Source organism: Salvelinus fontinalis, chromosome 30, assembly GCF_029448725.1.
Source record: "Salvelinus fontinalis isolate EN_2023a chromosome 30, ASM2944872v1, whole genome shotgun sequence".
NCBI lineage: Eukaryota > Metazoa > Chordata > Actinopteri > Salmoniformes > Salmonidae > Salvelinus > Salvelinus fontinalis.
In genome coordinates, this window is record NC_074694.1 from 38912861 (window position 1) to 38931704 (window position 18844).

Genomic DNA, 18844 nt, shown 5'->3' on the forward strand with positions numbered 1-18844 from the left:
GATGGTACGGCCTTATCCAGAATGACCCGACACAGGCGCCGTGTGCGCCCAGGTAAGGAGGCGGTCCCGCACACTCATGGGCATGTAGGGCAATGTGCATGTGCGGGTTCTGTATGCAGGGCCTGCTGTATGTCAGCCTCGACGTCCCACACCATTGGCACGATGATACAGAACGGAGGGATGATGGGGGTCTCCTCTCCCTGCCTCTCCTCTGCGTCATAGAGGTGAGACAGGGCATCCGCCCTCACGTTCTTCGAGCCTGTCCTATAGGAAAGTGTGAATTGGAACCTGGTGCAGAATAGAGCCCACCTGGCCTGTCTCGGGTTGAGGCTCGAGACTGTACTCCAGGTTGTGGTGGTCCGTCCACACCAGGAAAGGGTGTTTGGACCCCTCCAATCAGTGCCTCCATGCCTTCATAACCTTCTTGACTGCCAAAAGTTCCCGGGTTCCCTACATCGTAGTTCCTCTGGGCGGAGCTCAGCTGCTTGGAGTAGAAGGCGCAGTGCCACAGCTTTGGAAGGTTTCCGGTGCACTAACACAGCACTGCCCCGATTCCTACTTCAGAGGCATCCACCTTGACGATGAAGGGGAGTGAGGGGGCAGAATGTGCCAGCACGGGAGCAGTAGTGAAGCGTGCCATCAGTGTCTCGAACGCCCTCTCCGCCTCCGCCGTCCAACGAAGCCGCTGGGGACCTCCTCTCGGCAGGGAGGTAAGAGGCTCGACCACCGTGCCGAAGACCCAGATGAATCTCCGGAAATAGTTGGCAAACCCCAGGAATCGCTTGACTGCTTTCCTGGAGTTGGGGATGGGCCTTGACCTGACTGTGCTGACACGTTGCTCCTCCATCTCCACTCCGTCCGTGGATATGAGGTAGCTCAAAAAGGACAGGGACCGCTGGAAAAACATTTTATTTTCTTGTTTAACATATAGATGATGCTCCAACAGTCTTCCCAGCACAGACCTGACCAACAAGACATGTTGGGTGAGGTCAGCAGAATAGACCAAAATGTTGTCTATATAAACCACAACGCCCCGTCCAAGCATTTCCCAAAACACTTCGTTAATAAATGCCTGGTAGACTGACGGAGTATTAGATAGGCCAAAGGGCATTTGGAGATACTCATAATGCCCCGTGGTCATGGAAAAGGCTGTCGCCTGCACGAATGCGCACCAGTTTGTAGGCGCTCCTCAAGTCCAGTTTGTGAAGTGCTGCGCCCCATACATTTGTTTAAAGATGGTTGGGATGAGGGGTAAAGGATAGCTGAACTTAACAGTGGCTTTATCCAGTGTTCGATAATCAATGCAGGGGTGCAGTCCCCCATCTTTCTTCTTAACAAAAAATAAGCTAGAGGAGGCTGGTGACGCAGAGGGGCAGATAAAACCCTGCTGAAGGCTCTCTTGTACGTAGGTCTCCATGACCTCAGTCTCCGCATAGGAGAGGGGGTAGACGTATCCTTATCGGTGTGCAAAGTTTTAGACTGATCCAATGAACCATTGCATATCTGTTCAAAATGTTGTATCAAGACGGCTCAAATGTGCCTAATTGGTTTATAAATACATTTTGAAGTTCATAATTGTGTACTCTCCTCAAACAATAGCATGGCATTATTTCACTGTAATAGCTACTGGAAATTGGACAGTGCAGTTAGATTAACAAGAATTTAAGCTTCCTGCCCATATCAGATATGTCTATGCTTGAAAAAATGGAGATTGATACTCACAATTTTTTACATTATTTAGTTGATATTAAAACATTTTAAGGACTTGGGAGATTTTCAGGATAAAAAAGAAACGGAATGGAGCTAAGCACAGGCAAAATCCTAGAGGTAAACCTGGTTCAGTCTGCTTTCCACCAGACACTTGGAGATTAATTTATTTTACAGCAGGACAATAACCTAAAACACAAGGCCAAATCTACACTGGAGTTGCTTACCAAGAAGACAGTGAATGTTCCTGAGTGGCGAAGTTACAGTTTTTAGTTAAATCTGCTTGAAAATCTTTGGCAAGACCTGAAAATGGTTGGTTAGCCATGATCAACAACCAACTTGACAGAGCTTGAAGAATTTTGAAAAGAACAATGGGCAAATGTTGCACAATCTAGGTGTGGAAAGCTCTGAGAGATTTACCTAGAAAGACTCACAGCTGTAATTGCTGCCATATGTGCTTCTACAAAGTATGGACTCCGAGGTGTGAATACTTATGTTAGTTAGATATTTCTGTATTTAATTTTCAATCCCTTTGCAAATATTTCTAAAAACACGTTTTCACTTTGTCAGTATGGGATATTGTTTGTAGATGGGTGATACAAATAATCAATTTAATACATTTTAAATTCAGAATGTAACACAACAAAATGTGGAATAAGTCAAGAGATGTGAATACTTTCCGAAGGTACTGTATGTTAGCAATTTGATGATTTAATTTGGTAATTTCATGCAAAGCCTTAAGGTTATAGTAAGGGGAAATGACATTTGATTAAAATAATTGCCCAAATCACATGATTAGGTGATTTATTTACAATTTAAGAAGTTTGGTTTGAGCTACTGTGGCCGCCATCTTAGGTATTCTATATTTTCTGCAGATTTGACACAGGTGTTATCGTCACTGGTGTAATGGTTCCTGCTGGTTTTAATGAAGTAGTCGGAAGATTTGTCACTGGTGTTACTTGTCACTGGTGTTACTGTCACTGGTGTTATTATAGAAAAATGTGTTATGGTGAAAGGAAATTATTACTAATCAAAAATTAACTAATTTTATCATGAAGCTTTTCTGTCTTTTTTTATATATGTGAATTAAATAGTCAAGTTACATTATGGAAAGCCTGAATTTGTCACGCCCTGATCTGTTTCACCTGTCCCTGTGATTGTCTCCACCCCCTCCAGGTGTGGCTGGAGGGGGTGTCTCTCTGTCTCTCTGTGCCAGTTCGTCTTGTATGTTCCAAGTCAACCAGCGGGTTTCCCGTTCTCCTGCTTTTTGCTAATCTCCTTTTTCTAGTCTTCCTGGTTTTGACCCTTGCCTGTTTCTGGACTCTGTACCCGCCTGCCTGCCTTGACCATGAGCCTGTCTGCCACTCTGTACCTCTTGGACTCTGATCTGGTTTTGATGTTTTGCCTGTTCACAACCTTTCTCTTGCCTACTCCTTTTGGATTAATTAACATTGCAAGACTCCAACCATCTGCTTCCTGTGTCTCGCCTTGTGCCGTGATAGAATTGTCAAATCAAATATACTGTACAGTTGAAGTCGGAAGTTTATATACACTTAGGTTGGAATCATTAAAATGTGTTTTTCAACCACTCCACAAATGTCTTGTTAACAAACTATAGTTTTGGCAAGTCGGTTAGGACATCTACTTTGTACATGCCACAAGTAAGTTTTCCAACAATTGTTTACAGACAGATTATTTCACTTATAATTCACTGTATCACAATTCCAGTGGGTCAGAAGTTCACATACACTAAGTTGACTGTAACTTTTAACAGCTTGGAAAAAGACAGAAAATTATGTAAGGGCTTTAGAAGCTTCCAATAGGCTAATTGACATCATTTGAGTCAATTGGAGGTGTACCTGTGGATGTATTTCAAGGCCTACCTTCAACCTCAGTGCCTCTTTGCTTGACATCATGGGAAAATCAAAAGAAATCAGCCTGAACCTCCACAAGTCTGAACCTCCACAAGTCTGGTTCATCCTTGGGAGCAATTTCCAAACGCCTGAAGATACCACAAACAATAGGACGCAAGTATAAACATCATGGGACCACACAGCCATCATACCGCTCAGGAAGGAGACGCGTTCTGTCTCCTAGAGATTAACGTACTTTGGTGCGAAAAGTGCAAATCAATCCCAGAACAACAGCAAAGGACCTTGTGAAGATGCTGGAGGCAACAGGTACAAAAGTATCTATATCCACAGTAAAACATGTCCTATATCGACATAACCTGAAAGGCCGCTCTGCAAGGAAGAAGCCACTGCTCCAAACCCGCCATAAAAAAAGCCAGACTACAGTTTGCAACTGCACATGGGGACAAAGATCGTACTTTTTGGAGAAATGTCCTCTGGTCTGATGAATGATAATGACCATCATTATGTCGAATCAAATCCAATCCAAAATCAAATATAGAATCGGCCTTCTATTTCGCAACAAAGCCTCCTTCACTCACGCCGCCAAACTTACCCTAGTAAAACTGACTATGCTACCGATTCTCGACTTCGGCAATGTCATCTACAAAATAGCTTCCAATACTCTATTCAGCAAACTGAATGCAGTCTATCACAGTGCCATCTGTTTTGTTACCAAATCACCTTATACCACCCACCACTGTGACCTGTATGCTCTAGTCGGCTGGCCCTCACTACATATTCGTCGCCAGACCCACTGGCTCCAGGTCATCTATAAGTCTATGCTAGGTAAAGCTCTGCCTTATCTCAGTTCACTGTTCACGAAAACAACACCCACCCATAGCACACGTTCCAGCAGGTATATCTCATTGATCATCCCCAAAGCCAACACCTCATGCGGCCGCCTTTCCTTCCAGTTCTCTGCTGCCAGTGACTGGAACGAATTGCAAAAATCACTGAAGTTGGAGACTTATTTCCCTCACCAACTTTAAACATCAGCTAACTGATCGCTGCAGCTGTACATAGTTCATCTGTAAATAGCTCACCCAATCTACCTACCTCATCCCCATATTGTTTTTATTTACTTTTCTGCTCTTTTGCACACCAGTATCTCTACTTGCACATGATCATCTGATGATTTATCACTACAGTGTTAATCTGCTAAATTGTAATTATTCGCTCCCATGGCCTATTTATTGCCTACCTCCTCATGCCTTTTGCACACACTGTATATAGACCTTCTTTTTTTATACTGTATCATTGACTTGTTTATTGTGTTATTGGCTTGTTTATTGTTAATTTTATGTGTAACTCTGTGTTGTTGTCTGTGTCACACTGCTTTGCTTTATCTTGGCCAGGTCGCAGTTGTAAATGAGAATATGTTCTCAACTAGCCTACCTGGTTAAATAAAGGTGAAATAAAAAATTTGAAAAAAATGTTTGGAGGAAAAAGGGGGAGGCTTGCAAGCCGAAGAACACCATCCTAACCGTGAAGCACGGGGGTGGCAGCATCATGTTGTGGGGGTGATTTGTTGCAGGATTGACTGGTGCACTTCACAAAATAGATTGCATCATGAGAATGGAAAATTATGTGGCTATATTGAAGCAACATCTCAAGACATCAGGCAGGATGTTAAAGCTTGATCGCAAATGTGTCTTCCAAATGGTCAATGAACCCAAGCATACTTCCAAAGTTGTGGCAAAATTGCTTAAGGACAACAAAGTCAAGGTATTGGAGTGGTTACAAAGCCCTGATGTCAGTCCTATAGAAAATGTGTGGGTTGACTGAAAAAGCGTGTGGGAGCAAGGACACCTACAAACCTGACTCAGTTACACCAGCTCTGTCAGGCGGAATGGGCCAAAATTCACCCAACTTATTGTGTGAAACTTGTGGAAGGCTACCCGAAACGTTTGACCCAAGTTAAACAAGTTAAAGGCAATGCTTCCGAATACTAATTGAGTGTATGAAACCTTCGGATCCACTGGGAATGTGATGAAAGAAATAAAGGCTGAAATAAATCATTCTCTCTACTAGTAGTCTGACATTTCACATTCTTAAAATAAAGTGTCAATCCTAATTGACCTAAAACAGGGAATTTTTACTTGGATTAAATGTCAGGAATTGTGAAAACTGAGTTTAAATGTATTTTGCAAAGGTATATGTAAACTTTCAACTTCAACTGTAGGTAACAGTGACAAAAGCAACACAAGTATTTTTTGGTTATTTAATATAGTAAAAATATTCAAATACATTAAGCTGTCATTTATGGTGATTTATATTGTTAAGAGGTTAATGATTATCTGACTAATATACACTGCTCAAAAAAATAAAGGGAACACTTAAACAACACAATGTAACTCCAAATCAAACTGTCCACTTAGGAAGCAACACTGATTGACAATAAATTTCACATGCTGTTGTGCAAATGGAATAGACAACATGTGGAAATTATAGGCAATTAGCAAGACACCCCCAATAAAGGAGTGGTTCTGCAGGTGGTGACCACAGACCACTTCTCAGTTCCTATGCTTCCTGGCTGATGTTTTGGTCACTTTTGAATGCTGGCGGTGCTTTCACTCTAGTGGTAGCATGAGACGGAGTCTACAACCCACACAAGTAGCTCAGGTAGTGCAGCTCATCCAGGATGGCACATCAATGCGAGCTGTGGCAAGAAGGTTTGCTGTGTCTGTCAGCGTAGTGTCCAGAGCATGGAGGCACTACCAGGAGACAGGCCAGTACATCAGGAGACGTGGAGGAGGCCGTAGGAGGGCAACAACCCAGCAGCAGGACCGCTACCCCCGCCTTTGAGCAGGAGGAGCACTGCCAGAGCCCTGCAAAATGACCTCCAGCAGGCCACAAATGTGCATGTGTCTGCTCAAACGGTCAGAAAGAGACTCCATGAGGGTGATATGAGGGCCCGACGTCCACAGGTGGGGGTTGTGCTTACAGCCCAACACCGTGCAGGACGTTTGGCATTTGCCAGAGAACACCAAGATTGGCAAATTCGCCACTGGCGCCCTGTGCTCTTCACAGATGAAAGCAGGTTCACACTGAGCACATGTGACAGACGTGACAGAGTCTGGAGACGCCGTGGAGAACGTTCTGCCTGCAACATCCTCCAGCATGACCGGTTTGGCGGTGGGTCAGTCATGGTGTGGGGTGGCATTTCTTTGGGGGGCCGCACAGCCCTCCATGTGCTCGCCAGAGGTAGCCTGACTGCCATTAGGTACCGAGATGAGATCCTCAGACCCCTTGAGAGACCATATGCTGGTGCGGTTGGCCCTGGGTTTCTCCTCATGCAAGACAATGCTAGACCTCATGTGGCTGGAGTGTGTCAGCAGATCCTGCAAGAGGAAGGCATTGATGCTATGGACTGGCCCGCCCGTTCCCCAGACCTGAATCCAATTGAGCACATCTGGGACATCATGTCTCACTCCATCCACCAACGCCACGTTGCACCACAGACTGTCCAGGAGTTGGCGGATGCTTTAGTCCAGGTCTGGGAGGAGATCCCTCAGGAGACCATCCGCCACCTCATCAGGAGCATGCCCAGGCGTTGTAGGGAGGTCATACATGCAAGTGGAGGCCACACACATTACTGAGCCTCATTTTGACTTGTTTTAAGGACATTACATCAAAGTTGGATCAGCCTGTAGTGTGGTTTTCCACTTTAATTTTGAGTGTGACTCCAAATCCAGACCTCCATGGGTTGATAAATTTGATTTCCATTGATAATTTTTGTGTGATTTTGTTGTCAGCACTTTCAACTATGTAAAGAAAAAAGTATTTAATAAGAATATTTCATTCATTCAGATCTAGGATGTGTTATTTTAGTGTTCCCTTTATTTTTTTGATCAGTGTATATTAAATGACAATATAAAGGCCACATGCAACAATTTCAAAGATTTTACTGAGTTACAGTTCATATAAGGGAATCAGTCAACTAAAATAAATTCATTAGGCCCTAATCTATGGATTTCACATGACTGGGAATACAGATATGCATGTGTTGGTCACAGACTCTTTTTTTTTAAAGTTAGGGGTGTGGATCAGAAAACCAGTCAGTATTAGGTGTGACCACCATTTGCCTCATGCAGTGTGACACATATCCTCCGCATAGAGTTGATCAGGCTGTTGATTGTGGCCTGTGGAATGTCCCACTCCTTTTCAATGGCTCTGCGAAGTTGCTGGATATTGGCGGGAACTGGAACACACTGTTGTACACGTCAATCCAGAGCATCCCAAACATGCTCAATGGGTGGCATGTCTGGTGAGTATGCAGGCCATGGAAGAACTGGGACATTTTCAACTTCCAGGAATTGTGTACAGATCCTTGCGACATATAGCCGTGCACTATCATGCTTAAACATGAGGTGATGGAGGGAGAATCACACGACAATGGGATCTTAGGATCTCATTACGGTATCTCTGTGCATTCAAATTGCCATCGATAAAATGCAATTGTGTTTGTTGTCCATAGCTTATGCCTGCCCCTACCATAACCCCACCGCCACCATGGGGCACTCTGTTCACAACATCTGTGAAGAGCTCACTTCTCCAGAGTGCCAGTGGCCGTGGAAGGTGAGCATTTGCCCACTGAAGTCGGTTATGACACCGAATTACAGTCAGGCCAAGACCCTGTTGAGGACGACGAGCATGCAGATGAGCTTCCCTGAGAATGGTTTCTTACAGTTTGTGCAGAAATTATTTGGTTGTGCAAACCCCACTCATCAGCTGTCCAGGTGGCTGGTCTCAGACGATCCCGCAGGTGAAGAAGCCGGATGTGGAGGTCCTGGGTTGGCGTGGTTACACGTGGTCTACGGTTGTGAGGCCGGTTGGACATACTGCAAAATTCTCAAAAATGACGTTGGAGGCGGCTTATGGTAGAGAAATTAACATTCCTGCAGTCAGCATGACAATTGCACGCTCCCTCAAAACTGTGACATTGTGTTGTGTGACAAAACTGCACATGTTAGAGTGGCCTTTTATTGTCCCCATCACAAGGTGCACCTGTGTGATGATCATGCTGTTTAATCAGCTGCTTGATATGCCAAACCTGTCAGGTGGATGGATTATCTTGGCAAAGGAGTAATGCTCACTAACAGAGATGTGCACAAAATCTGAGAGAAATATGTTTTTGGTGTGTATGGAACATTTCTGGGATCTTTTATTTCAGCTCAAGAAACATGGAACCAACATTTTACATTTTTGTTCAATATATATTTTTTAATTGTCTGGTCAAAAAACACAATTTTCGTAGAACGACCCATGTAACAGATGTAACGACCCATGTAACAAGGCACAGGTGATGTCCCTGGTGTTTTATCTTAAAGGCCACTTATTGTCATCTGGAAGAATCAAGGTGGCCTCTGGGTTCTGTGTTCGTGAACTTGACTGTATTTGATCACAAACAAACACCTCTGCACTTTAGTAAGGACATCTCACATACACTATGTGGCTTGTCCATCATAATAGAATGACAAAGTTATCTGTGAAATCCAATGCCTCTGAGAAATTCAGAACATTTAGCTTCATGAAACCGAGTGTCTCTAGAGTGGTTACTTCTTTGAAGTAGGCTACTCCTCCTCTGGGGAGGTACCTGATTAGGTATCTTGTACCAAGACTACAAAGGCATTTCTCACTTTACAGGGGCCTGTAAAATGCCAGGCACTAGGAGTTAATGGTTGTGGGGAATGGAAAGTGAGCATTTAGGAAAAGTCGAGAATTTGTATTATTCTCATATACAGGGGATAGTGGATCAGACCGGTAACTATGATGGTACTGAATGTTCCACTCGCCTGAACCACTTTGACACCTGGATGTGTTGATGATGTGCGGGACGTGTTGATGTGCTTGTTCTGTGCTATGCGGCTCCTGGGTCGGTGGGCTGACGGGGTATTCCAGCTATGCGTGTCTGAGGGGAAACAGGACAGAGGTAATCATTCATCCTGCCTTCTATCTACCCGCCTGCCATCCCCCCACCCACAATGGGCTACATCCTCTCTCTTTCTGTCTCTGTCACTCTCTCACACACTCTCTCTCCTCTCTCTCTCTCGCTCTCTCGCTGTCTCCGTGATGAATGAACTGCCATGGAACAAAGCCAATCAGAGAGAAAAGTACAAGACCAAGACCAAAACCAAAAAACAACAACCCTGAAAAACCGAGAGGGACTTCATTCCTGTCAACAGTTCATCCATTAGAGCCAATCTTGAAGGTGGGTGGCCCTAGCTGGGAAGTGGTGGGGTATGTGTGTGGAAGTGCGGGGGTAGTTCAGCTCAGAGTGACCCCACACTGAACTGTAAGGGAAGTATAGGAGAGCAGAGGGGTGGTGTGGGTGAGAGAGAAGGATTGGGTGTGTGTGGGGGGGTGAAGAGAGGAGAGGAAGAAAAAAAAGCTGGAGAGCACTTTCTGGAGAAGGTTCAGTTATGAAAACAAAAGTATTGTAACAGATGGGGGCAGCTGCACCTTGGAAACAGCATAAAAGCGGGGCCGGGAGAGCCAAGGGAGCTTATCAGCCTCACAGGAGAGCCAGAGGGACGCTGACTGACGGGGCTCGCGGCGGCAGACACACACTTTTGCACTGCGGGGGGAGATATAAAAGCACTCTCACACACAGCGTCCAGCCGTCTGGCACACTCCACACTTCACTGAAGGGCTCCATTTGACTTGGGTGTGAGTTTCTCATCACAGAAAATGCGTCCTCCAAAACACCACGGGACTCAACTTGAAAGGTTTTAAAGGAAAAAGAGACAGTTGATTTAGATAGCATATGACCACAAAAATTCCCTCTCTTTAAAGATTGGATGTTTTTTGGGCTAAGTAGCAGCCAGGTTTTGGGGGTACTTTTGTGATGTGGATATTAATGGTGGACGGGCACTGTCAAGCTGTTTGCAGAGGAAAAGATAGAAATACAGAAAAGTTTTTGAATTCTAACCCACTGTTATTGTGACTATTTTACCACTTTTTATCGTCTTTCATTTTTTTTTCACATTCTCCACAACTTATCCAAACCAAGTATTGAAAAACTGAGGTATTGAGCGAAGATGGACTCCTCATTCACCGCGGAGATGTTTTACAACGCGGGGTCGATCGCAGCCCCCACCGCCAGTCACCTGGATGAGGACATCTATATTCAGGAGGATCTGGATGTGTTCAGTGTGACCATGGCGGTTCTCTACCTGGTTGTGTGCATCGTAGGGCTGGCTGGGAACACCCTGGTCATTGTGGCCATCTTAAAGCTGGACAAGATGGCTTCCGCCACCACGGTCTACATCTTTAACCTGGCCTTGGCCGACGCCCTCTTCATGGTGGGCCTCCCCTTTATCGCCATCCAGAACTTTCAGAACCACTGGGCCTTCGGGGACCTGGCCTGCAAGCTGGTCATGGTCCTGGACGGCATCAACCAGTTCACCAGCGTCTTCTGCCTGACTGTGATGAGTATTGACCGCTACATGGCGCTGGTCGACCCATTGCGGTTCGCCCGCTGGCGCACGCCCAAGCAGGCCAAGATTGTCAGCGGCTTCCTGTGGCTGTTCTCTCTGCTGCCTGTCCTCCCCATGGCCATTTACTTCTCGGCCAGGGACGGCCTGTGTACGGTGGACCCCCACGTGGCCTCTGACTCCTGGTGGCTGGCCTTCCTCAGCTACACCTTTGTCCTGGGCTTCGCTCTGCCCTCCCTGGTCATGACTGTCTCCTACACTGCCCTGGTGGTCACCCTGAGGACTCACCGTTGCCAGGCCCGCTCCCCAGGCCAGGAGAGCCATTGCCTAGAGACCCAGGTCACCAAGATGGTGGTGGCGGTGGTGCTGGTGTTCGGCGTGTGCTGGCTGCCTTTCTACACCTTCAACTTCTGCTCGCTCTACCGTATGGACCTGGTGCTGACCTTCGCCAGGGGCTTTGAGTTCGTGGTGCTGCTGTCTTACTCCTGGAGCTGTGCCAACCCCATACTGTACGCCTGCCTCTCCGAATCCTTTGGACGCCACTTCCTCACCCTCCTCTGCCCCACCAAAAGGTCTCCCAGCGTGCACTGCAACCCTGACACGGAGCGCTATGACCTCAATGACACGAGCGGGAGGGACATCAGTGTGGTGGCGTAGAGAAGCCAGGAAAACATTTCACATCAGCCCCAAGGTGCAATGTGGAAATGTGATTTTTTTTTGTACGTATGCAAAACTTCCCCTATCAATTATTACCTTAATTCTTGTGTATATAAGGAGGTCGGTAAAGATTATATTGCCAAGTGTTTTTCCATACAAGTGTTTCTGTACAGCTGTTGTTTTTCTACTGGATAATAGACTTTATATTTCTTCTCTGCTCTGACTTTTTCTCAAATTTGACTTCTAATACAACTGTGGTGCGTTGGTCCCGTTGCTCTATCACACCTCTGTCATTTGATTTTCCATAACTCATGAAATGAAGCAAAAAACGATGTGACAACAGAGAGGCGGTGAACGGTGGCATGTAAACAAGATAGCAGCTATGTGTTGCTGGCCAAGACAATGAGCTCCCAGAAGACCCACGGATGTTGACTCAATGACTTTTGGGTGATGTCATGGAAGTCAGCTCAGAGTTGATTTCTTTCGGGGAAATTCTTACTACAGAACTGTTTGGGGTGAGATACGAAGGACAAAACAAAAAGGTGTTTGGTTCATCCCAAGATTAGTCCTATTGGATGTTCATAGAGTAAGAATGTTCACACTGTAACTATGGATGTTTTATACTTATGAATATGCGTGTTGAATGTGGCTTAATATTTTGAAAATATTCAGTCTTAACAGGGTACATTTTGTATTAGTTATAATTTAGTCGCTTTTGCCTAAATGAAATAAGTGTGTTTTCCTGATGGAGGCAGATGAATGAAAAATGTATTACTTTTTGCAAACTTTATGATCAAGCAACTGAATCTTTATCAAGACAATGGACCAAGAAAATACAAGCGGGAGATTGATGGTATAACCATCATCACAATTCAGATCATAACCACCACCGCCATCGTCATCGACACATTTTTTTGTCGTGTCTTTCATGTTGCAATTAAGCTCAACCAATTGTTATGTCAAATTAGTTTCACAGTTTACAAATATTGTTTATGGATACGTATTACACATTGCTGCTTGAATCTCACTCGCTCACTTACTCACCACTGTATCATCACCTTCCTGTTTTAGATATAAAATCCCACATGAGAGAAAGCTAACCAAAGGAATTTTGCATTAAAACATACAAATCACAATGTTGTTTTTTTCTACTTCTACTTATTCTACTTCATTACAAAAATAAATCATATGTGAGGCTCAAGTTAGTGAACTACTTAGTTATACAGTATGTGTGTGTGACTATAGCCTACCTGGTTTACACTGAGCGTACCAAACATTAGGAACACCTGCTCTTTCCATGACATAGACCAACCAGGTGAATCCAGGTAAAAGCGATGATCCCTTAATGATGTCACTTGTTATATCCACTTCAATCAGTGTAGATGAAGAGGAGGAGACAGGTTAAAGAATGGTTTTCAAGCCTTGAGACAATTGAGATATGGATTGTGTATGTGTACCATTCAGAGGGTGAGTGGGCAAGACAAAATATTGAAGTGCCTTTGAACAGGGTATGGCAGTAGGTGCAGTGTCTCAAGAACTGCAACGCTGCTGTTTTTTTTTACACTCAAAAGTTTCCAAGAATGGTCCACCACCCAAAGGACATCCAGCCAATTTGACACAATTGTGGGAAGCATTGGAATCAACATGGGCCAGCATCCCTGTGGAACGCTTTCGACACCTTGTAGAGTCAATGTCCCGACAAATTGAGGCTGTTTTGAGGGCAAAAGGGGGTGCAACTCAAAATTAGGAAGTGCAACAATATTTTTCTATTGTTTTGTACATTCAGTGTATAAACAGTTTACTTGTGGTGGATTGTGTGGTGAGTTTGCCCTATGAGATGTTCTGACCAACTTTCTGTTACAATTTGTGGTTCTTTGTGAAGCCTAGTCTAGAGCTGCTCTGAGTATAAATATTTACCACCTGAGCCCTGTACTACGAATCAGGTTTGAAGAGTTCGTTTAGTAACTTTGGTCAGCTCTGAGTTCAACTCGGGATAACCGAGACCATGAAAGTGGCTTACCTTTTAGCCAGGTGAATTTCTATGTCAACGAATCCTTCCATGGCCGTGGGAAGATTGGAGGTGCTGAGCCACGAGTTGAGGACCAATAAAATCAAATACCCTCCCTCTCACAAAGATTGTCGTCATCACCTTCATTTGATGAAGACGACTGATTAAATATTTTATTCATCAAATGTGTCGTGTGTAACGTTAGAATACATGTCACATTACACATTTAGTGATGACATCATTTGCTTCCAAGTGTACTTTTTTTGCACGTTTGTATTTAGAAATGTGCGAAAGGCAAACTGACAGCCGCAACCAACCATAGAAATATAATCCATTAGATGGCAGTTCCCATTCAAGGGACTCCCTAAAAACACAGCACTTCGATACATCTGTACTGAAGTGGCGTGATTTTATGGAATATCTCCCGTTCAAGTCAAGACTGTCACCCATCGTTAGCGTACCCATGGGTTTAACAGTCAAATTCCCAGGTTTAGAGGTTCCAGAATCCTTCTAGTAATTATATGTCTATGGCCACAACTCCACAGATGCTACAGACTCCACAGATGGAAGAAGGAGCGACAGGAGTGGGAAAAGGGTACTTGTGCATTGAGAAGCACACCAAATCACACCAAAGACGGCATTAAAAATAAGTCATAAATTAAAGATGGCACTTCTAAAAGCCTATTTCACACCATAGCCTGCTGAATGTGCAAGATAACTTTTCATTCCTTTTGATTTCAGCACAACTGAAAATGTGGCGCTGACTTGCCCGTGGATTGATGTTTCAGAATTGTCTCAATGAAGAGTTCGCCGTTCGACTAGCCATGTGCGACATGCACGCGGCAATACAAGCCTGCTAGAGTTAGCGGCAAGTGGACAAGCTATATCCACCCTCGTTGGATGAAGCCTGACCTGGAATGTGAAGCTAACTGAAGCTGGCTAGCTATATAAAAGCCTAAATAGATCTAGCTTGCTTCGTAGTATCCCACTCTGCTAACTAGGGACTTGGACTGACTTGTGTCTGGCATGTGGACTATGTTTAAGAAGCAATAAAATATCAAATGTGCAGCGTTTTAAAGTACGTTTTAAGAGGAGTTGGCGTTCCACTGGTTAAAATGTGCCCCTCTTTAAGGGTTCACTGACCGATTTCAAACGAGTGTGCTTCTGGTACATTGTCGCTTATTTTTTGTTCTTTTTTACGAGTTCATATTGCAAAGGGAAGACATTCCAAAAGATTCTGAAGTTTTAGTTTTTCTGAAGCACGCTTGATCAATGTCACGGGTCAATAGGGGCATGTTTGCTCATTCTGGGTTTGAACAACATAAAAGGAAGAGAGACTGTGACTAAGGTTGTACATGTGCAGCTCTACGATGTGCCAATCTGTAGGGATTATGGGATTCTGGAAATGGGTCCATGAGGGTCAGCGCAAATAAAACATCGGAACGGTCATCCTCCAATAAGGTTTTAATGAAAGACTTTGCTTGATGTTGCAGACGATTAGTTTCCCTTGTTATTGTTGCTAGGTGCGATCCAACCTTCCCCCTTCTTCAGTAATTAGAAGCAGCTGCTAACTGCCGGTGAGAGACAGCGGTAAAGAATAACAATGGCCATCATGGGAGTGTGGGTGGGAAATGAATCAATAAAGTTCAATCACACAATCTATGTCTAATAGCTGTCAGCTGTCATCAATGACTCTCTCTCGCACGCACACGCACACCCACACGCATACACACAGCACCTCCTTTTTCATCCTCAGACAGATATACATTGCATTCTGAAATTATTCAGAGCCGCTGACTTTTTCCACATTTTGTTATGTTAAAGCCTTATTCTAAAATGGATTCAATTGTTTTTATCCTTTATCAATCTACAAACAATACACCATAATGACTAAGATTTTTTTGGATTGTTGATATTTTGGCAAAAAATATGAAATATATATATTTTTTAAACTGAAATAATACATTTACATAAGTATTCAGACCCTTTACTCAGTATTTTTTTGATGCACTTTTGGCAGCGACTACAGCCTCGAGTCTTCTTGGGTATGACGCTACAAGTCCAGTCTGAGGTCCTGAGTGCTCTGGAGCAGGGTTTCATCAAGGATCTCTCTATACTTTGCTCCATTCATCTTTCCCTCGATCCTGACTAGTCTCCCAGTCCCTGCCACTGAAAAACATCCCACACAGCATGATGCTGCCAGCACAATTCTTCACCGTAGAGATTGTGCCAGGTTTCCTCCAGACGTGACGCTTGGTTTCCATCTTGGTTTCATCAGACAAGATAGTCTTGTTTCTCATGGTCTGAGAGTTCTTTAGGTGCCTTTAAGCAAAGTCCAAGCAGCTGTCATGTGACTTTTACTGATGAGTGACTTACGTCTGGCCACTCTACCATAAAGGCCTGATTGGTAGAATGCTGCAGAGATGGTTGTCCTTCTGGAAAGTTCTCCAAACTCCACAGAGGAACTCTGGAGCTCTGTCAGAGTGACCATCGGGTTCTTGGTCACCTCCCTGACCAAGACCCTTTTCCCCCGATTACTCAGTTTGGCCGGGCGGCCAGCTTTAGGAAGGGTCTTGGAGGTTCCAAACTTCTTTCATTTACAATTGAAGGAGGCCACTGTGTTCTTGGGGACCTTCAATGCTGCAAAAAATTGTTGATACCCTTCCCCAAATCTGTGCCTTGACACAATCCTGTCTCGGAGCTCTGTCGGACAATTCCTTCGACCTCATGGCTTGGTTTTTGCTCTGACATGCACTGTCAACTTTGGGACCTTATATAGACAGATGTGTGCCTTTCCAAATCATGTCCAACCAATTTAACACAGGTGTACGCCAATCAAGTTGTAGCAACATCTCAAGCATGACCAATGGAAACAGGATGCTGTCACACCCTGATCTGTTTCACCTGTCCTTGTGATTGTCTCCACCCCCCTCCAGGTGTCACCCATCTTCCCTATTACCCTCAGTGTATTTATACCTGTGTTCTCTGTTTGTCTGTTGCCAGTCTGTCTTGTCTTGCCAAGTCAACCAGCGTTTTTCCAAGCTCCTGTTCTTCCTAGTCTCTTTTCTCTAGTCCTGACCTTTTGCCTGCCCTGACACTGAGCCCGCCTGCCTGACCATTCTTCCTGACCCTGACCTCGAGCCTGCCTGCCGCCTGGTACCGTTTTGACTCTGACCTAGTTATGAACTCTTGCCTGTCCTCGACCTGCCTCTTGCCTTCCCCTCATTGTTCAATAAATATCAGAGACTCGAACCATCTGCCTCCTGCGTCTGCATCTGGGTCTCGCCTTGTGTCGTTATAGATGCACCTGAGCTCAATTTCGAGACTTATAGCAAAGGGTCTGAATACTTATGTAAATAAGGTATTTTTTGTTTTTGTTTTTTATAAATTTGCAAACATTTCGAAAAAAAACTGTTTTCGCTTTGTCTTTATGGGGTATTGTGTGTAGATTGAGGAAATGTTTTCATTTAATGATTTTAGAATAAGGCTGTAACGTAACATAGTATGGAAAAAGGAAAGGTTTCTGAATACTTTCCGAATGCACTGTAAACTGAAATTTAGAGAACAGGCTAAATTCCACTAGATATCACAGCCACAAAGTCAGAACGGTTTGACAACAGATGCCGCACCGGCGGGATAAATGAATAGCCAAATATTACAGCCAATCACAGCACTGATGGGTAAGTAATACTGTGAAACACTATCATTCCACTATTAGTGGCAGATATATTATGGACATGTTCTGTAATTACAATGCAAAAAACTTTTTTTGTAAATGTTTTCTGCCATACTTAGAGTCCCTCTTCTATGCCAGGGTTTCCCAAACTCTGCCCTGGGGTCCCCCCTTGGTGCACATTTGTTTTTTTGCCAAAGCACTACACAGCTGATTCAATAATCAAAACTTGACGATGAATGGTTATTTGAATCAGCTGTGTAGTGCTGGGGCAAATAACAAAATGTGCACCAAGGGGGGACCCCAGGGCAGAGTTTGGGAAACCCTGCTCTATGCTACCATTTGGGTTTAACCCAAGAATACAACTCTAATTGAATATGAAGATATGGCATTGCAATTGCTGCTTTCTGAACTAAGAGAATTGTTTAGCACATTCCTGGAAAATATTGATCATAGAATTGCCCTGACTCTGCAAAGGGTCTGTACTATTTGGAGAGTCAGTGCATACCATGGTCATGACGATATCGGAATCCTTGTGTGTCCCGGTTCTGTGGTGTCAAAGAATCACAACATGTCCCCTTAACGCGCCACACTCTCACCACTCTCTGCAACGTTTTGCGAGGGAAGACATAGAGAGCAAAGAGAGATTCAACGTTATGGACGTGTGGGAAATAAAAAAGCAGATGACCCGAGATGTGAAGACGACATGCCTCCAACTCATCCCAGAGCGGGGTGTCCTTCAGATGCAAAGTAGTTCCCCACGGCCTCTGGCCCTCGATCCTGGCGCAAGCCCCCACACATCCACTCAAGTATCCTTACAGACAACTGTCAGTGGATATGAGATAGATCATTTCAGTTTCAAAAAGGCCACCAATGAAGGATGGGAAGCTTCAGGGTGCAAAATGATTCATCGCAAAACCTTGATGTTGTTAAAGAGCATGGGTTTTTAAATACCCACATTTTGTGGAATAGCCATGATTTATGCATCAGAGATTTGAAATGGTGGTCAACTGTTGGTCCAGCAGCATAGCCATTGTTGGGGGTTGGCTTCCGGGGCTGTAGCCCTGAATGTTTTTGGTCTAGCCGCCAACCTTTTGATGGTCAAAGAATTGTGAAATTGAAGACTGTAAAAAAAAAAAAGGGCATGTGCTTTAAGACCTGGTGGACAACTTGGAATGGGTGGGCAGGCTGTTTGGGGGGGGGGGGGGGGGGGGGGGTAGAGTGTGAGGGTGCTTGGGTAACTGAGGGATCTTTAAGCAGTTCGGCTCATTGGATTGGTCAGAGTGTATGTTTGAATTTGTTACTTGATATGGAGGTTTTGGGCATTACAGCAGGCGTAACATAATGATGAAAATCCAGGACACTCAAATTAGTATGATATGGTTACATAAGACTGGTGATTACTTAAGGCAAAAATGAAAGGAGGGAGAGAGGGAAGGAAGGTGGATGT

At 44.4% G+C, this 18844-nt stretch overlaps 1 protein-coding gene across 1 annotated transcript; it reads left to right on the forward strand.

Annotated features, from left to right (window-relative positions):
* The first annotated feature begins 10055 nt into the window (after nt 1-10055).
* LOC129828488 (somatostatin receptor type 2-like) lies at nt 10056-12821 on the forward strand. The gene has a single exon (XM_055889522.1). The coding sequence runs from the start codon at nt 10661-10663 to the stop codon at nt 11711-11713; it is 1053 nt and encodes a 350-aa protein (XP_055745497.1). The 5' UTR covers nt 10056-10660; the 3' UTR covers nt 11714-12821.
* The last annotated feature ends 6023 nt before the right edge of the window (nt 12822-18844 follow it).

Coding starts and splice junctions, on each gene's coding strand:
- LOC129828488 (XM_055889522.1), top strand. CDS start 10,661: ATGGACTCCTCATTCACCGCGGAGATGTTTTACAACGCGGGGTCGATC.